The sequence below is a fragment of the Dreissena polymorpha genome, chromosome 1 (genome assembly GCF_020536995.1).
Source record: "Dreissena polymorpha isolate Duluth1 chromosome 1, UMN_Dpol_1.0, whole genome shotgun sequence".
Taxonomy (NCBI): Eukaryota; Metazoa; Mollusca; class Bivalvia; order Myida; family Dreissenidae; genus Dreissena; species Dreissena polymorpha.
This window is the reverse complement of record NC_068355.1, coordinates 4,824,336-4,839,473: the sequence shown is the minus strand read 5'-3', so window position 1 is coordinate 4,839,473 and position 15,138 is coordinate 4,824,336. Positions and strand designations below refer to the sequence as shown.

At 37.5% G+C, this 15,138-nt stretch overlaps 1 protein-coding gene across 1 annotated transcript in view; it reads right to left on the bottom strand.

Annotated features, from left to right (window-relative positions):
- The window catches only part of LOC127869109 (uncharacterized), a 55,440-nt gene extending 44,456 nt beyond the window's left edge, over nt 1-10,984 (bottom strand). The window contains exon 1 of the mRNA XM_052411447.1: nt 10,525-10,984. Coding sequence (XP_052267407.1) covers nt 10,525-10,558 — 34 coding nt within the window. The 5' untranslated portion in view covers nt 10,559-10,984. The remainder of the gene's footprint in view (nt 1-10,524) is intronic.
- Nucleotides 10,985-15,138: the final 4,154 nt, after the last annotated feature.

Here is a 15,138-nt window from a genome sequence, read left to right as displayed (position 1 = left end):
TTCTCAACAGACCAGAACCATTTTTTAACGTGTCCGAGATATCATTACAACATATATCCTGACCAAGTTTCATGAAGATTGTTCTACAAACATAACTTTTAAAGTGTTAACAAGTTTGTATTATAGCCATACAAAGAAAAATGCACCGCCCACTTTCGAGCAACCGGAATCATTTTCAAACTAGTCCAAGATATTATTGGGACAAAACTTCTGACACAGTTTCATGATGATCAGACAATTAATGTGGCTTCTAGATCGTAAACAAGGTTTTACTTGATCTATTTACGGACAAATGCCCCGCCTCCTGGCGGCCATGTTTTTCAACAGGCCAGAACCATTTTCGAACTCGTCCAAGATATCATTACACCATATGATCTAACCAAGTTTCATTAAGATTTGACTTCAAATGTGACTTTTAGAGTGTTAAAATTACTAGTTTTTACTAAAGCCATATCAAGACTGGTGACCATGTTTTTCGAGCAACTGGAACCATTTTCGAACTCGTCCAAGATATAATTAGGACAAAACTTCTGACCTAGTTTTATGGTGATCAGACAATAAATGTGGCATCTAGAGTGTTAACAAGGTTTTACTATAGCTATATAAGAAATAGTGACGCTCCCTTTGGCGGCCACGTTTTTCAACAGGCCACAACCATTTTCGAAATAGTCCAAGATTTCATTACAGCATATGTTCTGGCCAAGTTTCATGAAGATCGGACTATTAATGTGACTTTTAGAGTGTTAACCAGTTTTTACTGTAGCAATATAAGGATAATTCCCAGCATCCCGGACACCAAGTTGTTCATGCAACAGGAACCATTTTCGAACTCTTCAAAGATATCATTGGGACAAATCTTCTGACCAAGTTCCATGATGATCGGACACAAATTTGACCTCTATAGTGTTAACAAGATTTTACTATAGCCATATACTGAAAAAATGCCCTGTGCACTGGCGGCCATGTTTTCAACCAACCGGAACCTTTTTCGAACGCATCCAAGATATCATTGGGACAGATCTTCTGACCAAGTTCCATGATGATCGGACAATAAATTTGGCCTCTAGAGTGTTAACATGGTTTTACTATAGCCATACACTGAAAAATGCCCTGTGCACTGGCGGCAAAGTTTTTTAACCAACCGGAACCTTTTTCGAACGCATCCAAGATATCATTGGCACAAATCGTTTGACCACATTTCATGAAGATCGGACAATAAATGTGGCCTCTAGAGCGTTAACAATGCAGATATTGACGTCGCACGCCGCAAGACGGACAACAATTAAGCGGTAACAAAAGCTCAGCATGAGCACATAGTACTCAGGTGAGCTAAACATGAAACACGCATGTTTATTGTTATTTCTGACGTTGCTTTTTATTTAGGTGGGGCAAAAGTCCTTATTATTTCTTTAAATATAAATGTTAAATCCATCGATAGAAAATACTTGTGTGCACATTTAAAGGGACGTGTTCACAGTTTTTAATACTGACCTTTTGAGTAAACGCTTAAACCACTCAGATTTCCATCCTGCTACACATCTTGTGGAATGTTTTTCTTTATATACGCAATCCAGGTAGTGTCACAAAATATTACGGTAACAACAGAACTCTCCAAATTATTCAAAATTATTCGGTTCGCGTTTGTAACGCTTTATAATATTCAGGTTTTTAAATCGTCAAACGATGAATGTAATGGATATTTTAGAGCTTGGTAAATGTTCAGTTTTATTGTTTCCTCGCATATAACATAACTAAAACGAAAAGTTGCAAATCTGAAACCATTTTGTTTTCAAATATGTCAATTTACCAAACTGTGAACTGTCCCTTTAAAATCGAATCATAGATTCAAAGAATAATATATGTTTTGTATTAAAACAACAAAATAACCCGCCTGAATAAGAAAACTGTTAAAAAATGAATGATCGATTAGATAATAAACTAGCTAAAACTTAAAAATAATGAAGCGTTTGCAACGAGTTTCGTCGATAAATCAGCGACAGCGTGTATTACCGAAATAAAGTTTTAACTTCACGGCTAATCTCGCACTCTTGTGTGGTGGATTACATGGTAATACGTTGTTTTTGCTTCTCGATGTTCCGGGTTCGATACCAGGGGCAAGCACATTTTTATTATATCTTTTTCATTGTTATTATAATTATGCAAAACTATTCCAAATATCACAATTTTGTTTTATAAATAATATAAACATATGTTTTAATACGAAATCGTGTGAACAAGTCCCATTAAGGTGCAACTCTCTGTATGTAGTGCAGAATGCTGCTTTCACAAAATCAGTTTCCATTTACGGATAAAATAAAGGTAACAAATCTTAACTCGGTCCAATATCGTGGCGTCCTTGTGTGTGAGTGAATGGGAGATAGAAAATGTGTTTGGGTAAAATAACAGCTAATAAGCCATAGGTTTTAAGATTTTTATAATAGAACGTTTGTCAGCATGGAGTACCGGTAACCCAGCTAGCCAATGAAAAATGTGAGTTTATTTAAAGGTCCTATAAAGGTGACAAATCCAATTATTATGCATATAAACTGGTCTAATTTTTACCGGATTTCAATTACTCTTGCATAAAAAATGCTAATAACACAGCTTAGGGGCAACGTTGTCAAGAATTATGGAAGATATATCCGTTTCATATTTGGAAGAAATGTTTACAACTATGCAACTAACGTGATGTGAAGCCTCAAAGCGGTGACATATGCTAAAAATAGCCGAAAGAAAACTACAATTTTAATTCTATTTTAAACAACTTTTTACCAACAGAAAGAAACTTATTAGAGTACTACAAACATTTTAACCATTTAAAAGAGACCTACTTTTTGAGTGATACCGGAAAACGTCGAAAATCAACGATATATTTTTGGTGGTCTGAGTTACTTTCACTTTCACTTTCCCGAGTAAACAGCGATGTAAATAAACTGATTGTTTGTAAACACAATTGACTTGGAGGACACTGTATTTTAAGCTCAAAACAAGTTGTATTGCTCATTTTTTATGGTAATGTGATAACCTTTATAAATAAAATATGAAAAAAATATTTAAAAATCGGTTAATAATTACGGATCGTCACCTTTATAGGGCCTTTAATGACCGACGTGACAGGGTTCGACACTAAGGCACGTCCAACAGACATTGTCTAGTAAGATCGGTGGTCGGGCTAGTAAAACTGCGTGCTAGCTTGTCCGACTGGTCGTACATGAACAAATCTATACCGATTCATATATATAACTATAACTAACTGCTGTGAAAACCTTTATTTTTAATGTGTAAAATTACTCTCGTATCCATTACATTAAAACAAAACTAGTGTATTTAAATAAACGCGGAGCATTCACATGATTCATCGGTATTTTTAGACAGAAAGGAGAGCTTTTTGCAGAAATTGCTGGTTTCCATTGGTCAAGTTGTCATATATATTAATGATTTTCTGCAGTGTCGTAAAACTGTAGAGCATGATTTTACGACTTCTATCGAAAATCGGTATCGTCAATGTAAACATTTTTGCGTAGCAGACAAGAGAATGTTATTTAAAGAATGGCTTTGTTCAAGTTCAGATTTTCGTCCGACAAATCAGTTAATAAAAAAGAATCTGACGCTCAAACTGACACGAAACGTAAATATGAAGAAACACGAACACATCAATTTTATCCAAGATGGAAAATCGAGTCAGTTCCCATGGCTTGAATTTGACAAAGAAAAGCAAAAAAAAAGTTATATTTTATTGTTTTACTCTATGCATAAAAAAAATCTGGTGTTCACTGATTATTTACTGATAAATCCTGATTAAACAGTTACATGACACAATTGTGTTAATTTGATATTATTATGTCATTTATGGTCTAGTAAACATCAGGTTCGGGCTAGTACATTTTAAGAGGAGCTGGTCCGACGGTCTTGCTCTAAAAAAAGTTTATGTCAAACCCTGCGTGATAATAACAACTGAAGAACTGTCGACAAAGGCAAAAAGACGAAAAATCCAACTAACAAAGACTAATATACAAACCGATCTTTAGAACTATGGAAAATCCGTACCTTATCCGTAGGAACAAACAACGCTGACCGCTTTTATATACCAATGGTGGTGTCGTTAAAACGGACCGCGCTCTGTGAAAAGGGGGTTTAATGCATGTGCGTAAAGTGTCGTACCAGATTAGCCCGTGGAGTCCGCACAGGTTAATCAGGGACGACACTTTCCGCCTAAACGAGATTTTCACCAAGAAGGCTCTTATTTTAAACGAACAATACAATAAAAACGGAAAGTGTCGTCCTAAATTAGACTGTGCGGACTGCAACGGCTAAGATGGGACGACATTTTATAGACAAAAATGTATAACCCGTTTTCAAAGAGCGTGTTTCAAATGATGTTCACTTATCAATTAATTTAATGTGAATGAAAATAATTTTCTTATAATGGAAAAAAAACTGAATAATGTTATAATGAAATTCGCTATAATATTATATAATACAAAAAATACTCAGTCCTAACCAAGTTGATTACACGGGCAGATTCTTCATGACAAAAAAAAACGACTATCAGTTCATAAAAATGCTATTATCTCTCAAATATTAATTTACCGACAAAATGTTCTGTACTAAATTATGAATATATCAAAGTGATTCGCATATAACGTTGCCAGACATATATCGATATTGCTTGTCGATAACTACATTAAACGGCTATGCTTAATAATGGCTTTTCCGTACTGGCATAACGGCTTAGTTTTAAACAAAAATTGATTTCCTGTTGGCTTTAAACAGTTTGTTAACTTCTCGACCGAAAAAAAGTCTGGTGTTGCTGTAGTGTCGGAGGTTTCGTTGTTTCCATACGTTTTATGTACCTGTTTCTTTATTTGCGTAGTTTTTAATTAAAGCGGTGACTTACAATAAAACACCACCCACACCTTTGGGTATTGCCGCCAGTCTTGTTCGTAACGGTTAATTACACACCCAACTTGTTTACGAACCAACATTTGTGTCTGCGTACGACATGTTACAAGGATTCTGGTCCCAGACTCCTTAGCTCGCACCTTGATGTTAAAGGGGCCTTTTCACGTTTTGGTAAATTGAGAAAATTAAAATAAGTTGTTTCAGATTCGCAAATTTTGTTTTAGGTATAATATTTGTGAGGAAACAGTAAAACTGAACATTTAACATGCTCTAAAATAGCCATTATATGCATCTTTTGACGATTTGAAAACCTGAAAGTTATAAAGCGTTGCAACGCGAAACGATGGAATAATTTGGAGAGTTCTGCTGTCGCCGTTATATTTTGGGATACTACGAGGATTGCTTAAACAAAGTATAAAATACATCCCTCATTGTATGAGCACGGATGACCGAGTGGTCTGTGGTCGACTTTTACTCCATGCCTAAACATCTGCATGTTTATAGTTCACCACTGGTACACTGCAGAGGGTTTATATGACTAATAGTGTTTAACAGCTTGGCCATCTAGTGTTTATCATTGAAATATGTACATATTGGCTGCTTTCAGGGAAAACGGGGCTTAATGCATGTTAAATAAGATTAGCCTGTGCATACTGATTAGCCTGTGCAGTGCGCACAAGCTTATCAATGACGACATTTTACAACAGCGCTTCGGCGCTTGGATTGATAAACGCAATCATTTGTCCACCGTCTCTGAACTTTTTCTCCTCCCCCCCGTCACAAATCAGACAACAGAGCTGTTTGAAACTTATATTAACTCAAACTCAAAACAGATGGTCGAATGCACTTCGTCGCGTATCATTTCGTTTACACTCAACGTTTACCCAACCAGACCCAGATGTAAGAAGAGCATCAATGAGTTAAAATTCTGTACGGGAGTTATAAAAAAACGTTCTGTGTAATGAGCTTGAAGCAATTACCCAATTAAAAAGCAAAGTGTTTGAATTGTTCATGTCTTGAACATTTTTCCAGTTAATTACGAACATGTTTTCTTCAGTCGTACTTTTACAGAATAGACGTTTTTATCTTAAGGATAATCACAACACCGGTGCACACTTGTATTAATACCTTTTTAAAATTTCCCTTAAAATTACAAGTGCCAATACGATATAAATGACAATTCGATTCTGATTTCCAGACGAGTTATTCTTGTATTTAATGCTTTTTAATATTCTTTTCGTTTATAGTAAATTTTGCTACGATTTATGCCCGTACCATTTTGTTATTGATATTTAGTAATTGTGTTAAGAAAACAACATTTTACCACCATGTTGGATGTTAATTAATATTTGCCGTTGATCTCAAACATAATTGTTCGTCCTGATACTAGCGCTACAAAAATGCATAACGCCACTGGCCGTCTTTACGGTGGCATAGAGGTGACATTCACTCCTCTTTTTTTAATTGCACTCCTCTTTTTTTCTATCTCGTGGCCACGAGTTAGCTAAGTCGGAATCTCGAGATCACGAAATAGAAAAAAGCACTCATCTTTTTTCTATCTCGTGGCCACGACATAGCTAACTCGTGGCCACGAGAGAGAAAAAAGAGGAGAGCAAAACTAAATAAAAGCGGAGTGCAATTAAAAAAAAGCGGTGCAGTAAAAAAAGGCAGAATGCATAAAATAAAAGAGGAGAGAAATTTTGTCATCTCGAGATCCCGACTTAGCTAACTCGTGGCCACGAGTTAGTCAGCCAATCAAATACTAACATGTTCCCTCAAATTTATCAGCCAATGAAAACGTCCCAAAAGCAAGGCTTTGATATAACATACTATTATTGGTACTACTATTACTTCTACTACTACTGTTGCTGATGCTGTTGCTGCTACTATTACTACTTATACTACTACTTCTACTACTACTACTACTACTACTACTGGTACTACTACTACTACTACTACTACTACTACTACTACTACTACTACTACTACTACAACTACTACTACGACGACGACGAAAAAGACGACGACGCCGACGACGACGACAACAACAACTATTACTACTACTACTACTACTACTACTACTACTACTACTACTACTACTACTACTACTACTACTTCTACTACTACTACTACTACTACCTCTACTTCTACTAATACTTCTTCTACTACTACTACTACCACTACTACTACTACTACTACTACTACTACTACTACTACTACTACTACTACTACTACTGCTACTACTACTACTACTACTGCTACTACTACTACTACTGCTACTGCTACAACTACTACGAAAACCACTTCGGCGACGACGACAACGGACGACGACGGACGACCAACGGACAACTGACCGTCGACCAACCGACGGACAATGGACGACGACCGACCGAGGGACGACTGATGGACGACCAACGAAAGACCGATGTTTGGACGAGGTACGACCGACTGACGACCGACTGACGACCGACGCAGGACGCCGGATGGACGACCGACGGACCTCTTCCAGAGGACGACCGACGGTCGACCGACGGATGACCGACGGACGACCGACGATGGACGACTGACGGACCACGACGGACGACCGACGGACGACCAACGGACAACCGACCGTCGACCGACCGACGGACGATGGACGACGACCGACCGAGGGATGACTGATGGACGACCAACGGAAGACCGATGTTTGAACGAGGGACGACCGACTGACGACCGACGGAGGACGTCGGATGGCCGACCGACGGACCACTTCAGGAGGACGACCGACGGCCGATCGACGACCGACCGACGACCGACCGACCGACGACCGACCGACGATGGACGACTGATGGACGACAGACCGACTGACGACCGGACGGCGACCGTCGTACGACTACGACTACTACTACTACTATGAAGACGACGATGACTACTACTACAACTTCTACTACTTCTACTACTAGCAACAGCAGCAGTAGCAGTAGCTGTAGTAGTAGGAAGAGGAGGAGGAGGAGGAGCAGTAACAGAAGCAGCTATAGTAGTAATAGTAGCAGTAGTAGTAGTGGTAGTAGTAGTAGTAGTTGTAGTAGTATTAGTAGTAGAAGTAGTAGTATTAGTAGTAGTAGTAGTAGTAGTAGTAGTAGTAGTAGTAGTAGTAGTAGTAGTAGTAGTAGTAGTAGTAGTAGTAGTAGTAGTAGTAGTAGTAGTACCAGTAGTAGTAGTAGTAGTAGAAGTAGTAGCAGTAGAGCAGTAGTAGTAGTAACAGCAACAAAAACAGCAACAGAAGTAGTAGAAGTAATAGTAGTACTAATAGTAGTATGTTATGTTATATCCAAGCTTTGCTTTTGGGACGTTTTCATTGACTTATTAATTTGAGGGAACAAGATTGGTTGACTAACTCGTGGCCACGAGTTAGCTATGTCGGTATCTCGAGATGACGAAAATGCTCTCCTCTTTTATTTAATGCACTCTGCCTTTATTTACTGCACCGCTCTTCTTTTTTTAATTGCACTCCGCTTTTATTCAGTTTTGCTCTCCTCTTTTTTCTATCTCGTGGCCACGAGTTAGCTATGTCGTGGCCACGAGATATAAAACAGATGAGTGCTTTTTCTATTTCGTGATTTCGAGATGCCGACTTAGCTAACTCGTGGCCACGAGATAGAAAAAAGAAGAGTGCAATTTAAAAAAAGAGGAGTGAATGTCACCTTTATGCCACCGTACGTCTTTGCTCAGTCGTCTTGACCAGCGCAGCAACAAGACATAGATAAGCATACACAGAATACAGTGAAGACACAAATAAAACGCCACCAAACACAAAATTGAAAATGCAGAAGTATTTCATAAACAAGACGAATAAATATAACAAATATATGTATGCTCGTTAAAATAAATATTAAACTGTACAATAATGATTGTTGAAGAGTGTTCTGAAATGGATTACTTTTAATAATAAATGATATTTTTATTTCGAAATGTAATCGTTATTGATTTTGAAAGGTTGCATAGAAAATACGATGGTGGATAATTGGACCCTGAGCACAGATTTGGATCAACCCATTTATGCCTAGTGGACTCTTCCATACTTCTTAAATGGATCAATTTATTTCCAAAATTAGGGATGTCTAGTATATTTATTTCTATATTTAGAATATTTTTTACAGAAATTCCTTTAAGCAAACAGCGCAGACCCTGATGAGACGCCACATCATGCGGCGTCTCATCTGGGTCTACGCTATTTGCCAATGCCTTTTTTCTAGACGCTAGGCATAAATGTGCTAATATGTTCTTGTGAGTTAGTTTTATATTCTAGCAATTGTACTAGTAACATTTACTGCTATTTATCATATTTTTTCTGCGATAATTTAGTATGATTAGCAGTGACAAAACGTGCATTAATTTTTTGATTATAGTAAAACTAAATTTAAAAAAAAGGAATTCTTAGCGGGGCTTGTGAACAAATATTGGAAAAAAAAATATAAATATTTCAACACTGTAATTACATTAAATACGCTTGTGCAACTTTTTGTCACAATTGAATAACAATTTTCCAACTTTGTATAAAAGATTCAATAAATTAAAGAACGCCTATTATAAGTGAGCAAAATAACACAAATGATATAGATCCCCACTTAAAATGCGTTTTCGTTTAAGACAAATCACGAGAAATTGAAAAAAATAATAAAACGTTACAAACGCGAAACGATTAAATAATGTCGTGTGTTTCTGTTGTTTATGTTATACTAGTATATCGTAAAAAAAGTGTATAACACATACGGCCTTGAATAACAATCCGCTTAACAGAGTGGTGAGGGCGAAAGCTTTTAAATCCAAAAGTAAGTGGTTCTAGCCCAGGTGGGGTTAAACTAATTTCTTCTTTATTTTCTTTATCTTCTTCTATTTCTGTGAACCAGTTCCTTTATATAAATCGTAGATGGATATATTGCGTTTCTGTGGAAATAGAGTATACATTACAACTAGCATCATGTTGTTAAGTATATAGAGCACACTTACTTAACCATCAATTTTCTCTGGCAAAGCATCTTATCCTCTAATTCAGATGAGTCAAAAATAGATGTAACATGTATTCATGCGTGAAACATCCGTCAGAACGTATTTATTACAGATTGAAAAATCATAGTATACAGTACAATAACTAGTTCAAGAGATTCCTTTCCCAGAAACATCTTGCAAATAATGGATTTATCAAAACACTGTATCAGTGCCTACGATTGTTGTAGGTAAAATGTACCTGTCAAAAATAGATGAAATATGAAAATAACTGCTATTCCCAAATAATTATCTAAACGCACACACCAACATACTACCAGCTGACTTTACATTCTAGTTAATGTATTAATTTACTTAACGACTGTATATCCCTTCCCCAACGTAAACGTTATCATTATTACATGTTTACATAATTACATAGTATGATGATGATGATTATTATAGTATCAAAAGCAATGTCTTATTGTCGGATTGAGGTAGTATTACTTTCGTATTAATTGATGTTCACATGAATCCTTTGTTAATCGCAAACGACGATAATCCTGGTGATGATGATGACAACGACAGCGTCAATGTGATGACGACGATGGTGATGATTAAAACATGTATGGATAAACAATAATATGACAGACTCACCTTGCACGAATAGCCCCACCACTATTTCCTTCATAGTATTTGTTTGAGTCTGTTCACGTCCGGAAAATCACTTAAACAATGAGAAATATCCGCAACAATATTCAGTTATCGATTGATAGTAGCGTCCAAACCCCTTTCCTTTGTTGTAAAACAGATATTTAATCCAGGCGCTAGATTTATTAGCACACCTTCATAACATACAGAACATGTAGCTATGTCTGACGTATGGCAGTAGATCGGTTGATAAATCGAGCGAATACAATGTTATAACTGCCTCACGAGCCTCATTGTAACTCACATATATACCGCGATCCCAAGTCGTACGAGCTACAGCCTAAGTGGTGCAGTTCACTACAAACTAACGTTAACTCGATGTTTTTCACAATGCATCAATCGCGCGTGTCCATTAGTCATAACTCACTTGATTTTCGAAGAGAGTTACGTTGACAACGAAAAACTAGATTCCAATTTTACTTCAATTAGCAGACGATGAATGGAGGGGAATCCCAGTTATGAATGGGAAAATTCGATCGAGGCCGGTGGGGATTTCATCGTTTACATGTTACTAAAACGATGATGTGACTTCTGAAAAAAATCGATTTCATGAATTTGCTCGTTTATCGATTTGGAGGCTAGATTCGGCAGATGTTTATTGAAAAACGGATTGCATCATATGCATAAAAGATTTGTATGTGACGTGCAACTATTGCAAAATATACTAAATATTAATACTAATATTTGTTTAGCTATAGTACAATATGTTACATAAATAATGCCCTTTGCTCAAATGAAGTCGTTTCTGTCTACATTTGCATGACGATCAAGCATATTTCAATAACATAACATTCTGTAACTCTGCACCTACTGTGCCGAATGTATGCACCGCGTGCCAAGCTGGACTTTCTCGACACAGTAACTGTTCCAAGGAAATGTAACTCTCGACACAGTAACTGTTTCAAGGAAATGTAACTCTTGACACAGTAACTGTTCCAAGGAAATGTAACTCTCGAGACAGTAATTGTTCCAAGGAAATGTGACTATCGAGACAGTACCTGTTCCAAGGAAAGGTAACTCTCTACACAGTAACTGTTTCAAGGCAAGGCAACTTTCGACAAAGTAACTGTTCCAAGAAAATGTAACTCTTGACACAGTAACTGTTCCAAGTAAATGTAACTCTCGACACAGTTACTGATCCAAGGAAATGTAACTCTCGAGACAATAACTGTTCCAAGGAAAGGTAACTCTCGACACAGTAACTGTTTAAATGCAAGGCAACTCTCGACACATTAATTGTTGCCAGGAAATGTAACTCTCGACACAGTAACTGTTCAAAGGAAATATAACTCTCGACACAGTAACTGATCCAAGGATATGTAACTCTCGAGACAGTACCTGTTCCAACGAAAGGCAACTCTCTTCACAGTAACTGTTTCAAGGCAAGGCAACTCTCGACACAGTAACTGTTCCAAGGAAATGTAACTCTCGACACAGTAACTTCTACAAGGAAATGCAACTCTCGGCACAGTTACTGATCCAAGGAAATGTAACTCTCGAGACAGTACCTGTTCCAAGGAAAGGTAACTCTCGACACAGTAACTGTTTCAAGGCAAGGCAACTATCGACACAGTAACTGTTCCAAGAAAATGTAACTCTCGACAAGGTAACTGTTCAAAGGAAATGTAACTCTCGACACAGTAACTGATCCAAGGAAATGTAACTATTGCCACAGTTTATGTTACTAGGGGGTTACCCTTGAGACAGTAACTGTTCCAAGGGCGTATACCTCGAGACAGTTACTGTTCCAAAGAAATGTCACTATTGACACAGTAACTGTTCCAATGAAATGTTACTCTAGAGACAGTAACTGTTCCGAAGAAATATCGCTATTGACACAGTAACTGTTCCAATGAAATGTTACTCTCGAGACAGAACCTGTTCCAAGGAAAGGTTATTATCGACACAGTAACAGTTTCAAGGAAATGTTACTCTCGAGACAGTTACTGTTCCAAGGAAATGTAACTATTGACACAGTAACTGTTACAAGGGTGTTTACCCTTGAGACAGTGACTCTTACAAGTGGGAAACCCTCGACACAGTTACTGTTTCAGTGGGGTAACCCTCGAGACAGTAACTGTTCCAGTGGGGTATACCTCGAGACAGTAACTGTTCCAAGGAAATGTAACTATTGACGCAGTAACTGTTAAAAGGAAATGTAACTATTGACACAGTAACTGTTTCAAGGGGGTAACCCTCGAGACAGTTACTGTTCCAGTAGGGTATACCTCGCGACAGTAACTGTTCCAAGGAAATGTAACTATTGACACAGTAATTGTTAAAAGGAAATGTAACTATTGACACAGTAACTGTTTCAAGGGGGTAACCCTCAAGACAGTAATTGTTCCAGTGGGGTATACCTCGCGACAGTAACTGTTCCAAGGAAATGTAACTATTGACGCAGTAACTGTTAAAAAGGAAATGTAACTATTGACACAGTAACTGTTTCAAGTAAATTGTAACTATTGACACAGTAATTGTTAAAAGGCAATTAACTATTGACACAGTAACTGTTTCAGGGGGGTAACCCTCGAGACAGTAACTGTTAAAAGGAAATGTAACTATTGACACAGTAACTGTTTCAAGGAAATGTAACTATTTACACAGTAACTGTTAAAAGGAAATGTAACTATTGACACAGTAACTGTTTCAAGGGGTAACCCTCGAGACAGTAACTGTTCCAAGGAAATGTAACTACTGCCACAGTAAATGTTACAGGCACAGTTAATAATCGAGACAGAAACTGTTTAGGGGGAGGGGGGGGGGGGCAGTTCAGCAATCTGACAACCAGCCAATCTAACATCTGCTATTACATATTTCGAAATTAGTGTATGGACATTTGCCGCTCATTCATAGTGTTTGTGTATACACGGACCGCATGTGGACCCAGTTAGATCCTATACTCTTTTAATACCGTCCGATACTAGCAGTTGTTATTTTATATAATTTTGATACACATAGTGGTGTATAATGATGTCTCAATCAACATAAAAAGTATCCGATTAGATGCTTTAAGTTATGTGTGGATTTTCTTGGAGACAACGGTTCAGATTTATTAATTCGGTATTCGGTAAAGTAGACACGAATAGACAAGAATTTATTAAAATCACACAAGAGCTGATTTGAAACAACACATGAAACGGAATAAGTTGATATCAGATAGTCCATTTATTAGCATTTTTGGATCGACATACCTGATAAATTGTCCATGTTCATAATATCAGTACACTGTGCACGTACCGTGCCATGACGCTCACCGCAAATCATTGAACACACTTAAATATAACGAAAGTTTGGAAGACATTTATGTCTTTTGTCAAACAAACGTACTTAACTAAACTGGCGAGAAAACTAGACAGACACTTTATGTTAACCTTAAACGAGCCTCGCTGTAGAAAACGGGGCTCAACGTGTACGTAGTGTCGTCACGGATAAACGTGTACGTAGTGTCGTCACGGCTTAGCGTGTACGTAGTGTCGTCACGGCTTAACGTGTACGTAGTGTCGTCACGGCTTAACGTGTACGTAGTGTCGTCACGGCTTAACGTGTACGTAGTGTCGTCACAGGCTTAACGTGTACGTAGTGTCGTCACAGGCTTAACGTGTATGTAGTGTCGTCACACAAAAGCCTAACAGGGGACGACACTTTCACCTTTTATTGTATTCGTTTAAAGGAAGTCTCTTTTTGGCGAAAATCCAGTTTTGGTGGAAATTGTCGTCCCTTATTGACCTGTGCGGACTACACAGGCTTATGTGGGACGACCCTCCACGCACATGCATTGGGCTCGGTTTTTGCAGATACACATTTGTAAGCCCTATCAAAACAACTAAATTGAAAATGCAACACTTTCTGCTGATCAAGAAAACTGTTGAGTATATTTGTGTCAGTTGATTATAGAGTTCGAAACACGAGTGATCATCGAAATAATTTTTGAAAATATGTATTTTCTATTATTTCTAATAAATAAACAAGAGCTGTCATCATAGGATGACATATGCCCCAGAAAAACGCATTTTCGAAACCTAAACGCAGATTTCAAAACCTAAACGCAGATTTCGAAACCTAATCGCGGACCCTAAGTTCAAGGTCAAAGGGGTCAAAATTTGTGTGCGTATGGAAAGGCCTTGTCCATATACACATGCATACCAAATATGAAGGTTACATCTGAAGCGACATATAAGTTATGAGCATTTTTCGAAACCTAAACACAAAGTGTGACGGACAGACAGAAAGACGAAAATGCGAACACTATATGCCCACCTTTGGGGCATAAAATCGATACTCTACTGAAATAAACGGTTATGCTGACAACATTCACAGAAATAAGAACGCCATTTCACGATAAAACTGAAAATTACAATCTCACTTTTATTTTCCAGTTTGAGACAATAAATTACCATTTTCAAGAAACTGATTTTTCTCTAAAAACCATCAAGTATATAATAAACCGTCGTCTTTCCGTAGACATAAGATTTAATTCCTACTGATGCAAGTGATGTTTAATAATTAACAATTTAAGAATAACTACACGTGTAAAAAGGCGAGAATAACCTATTCGGT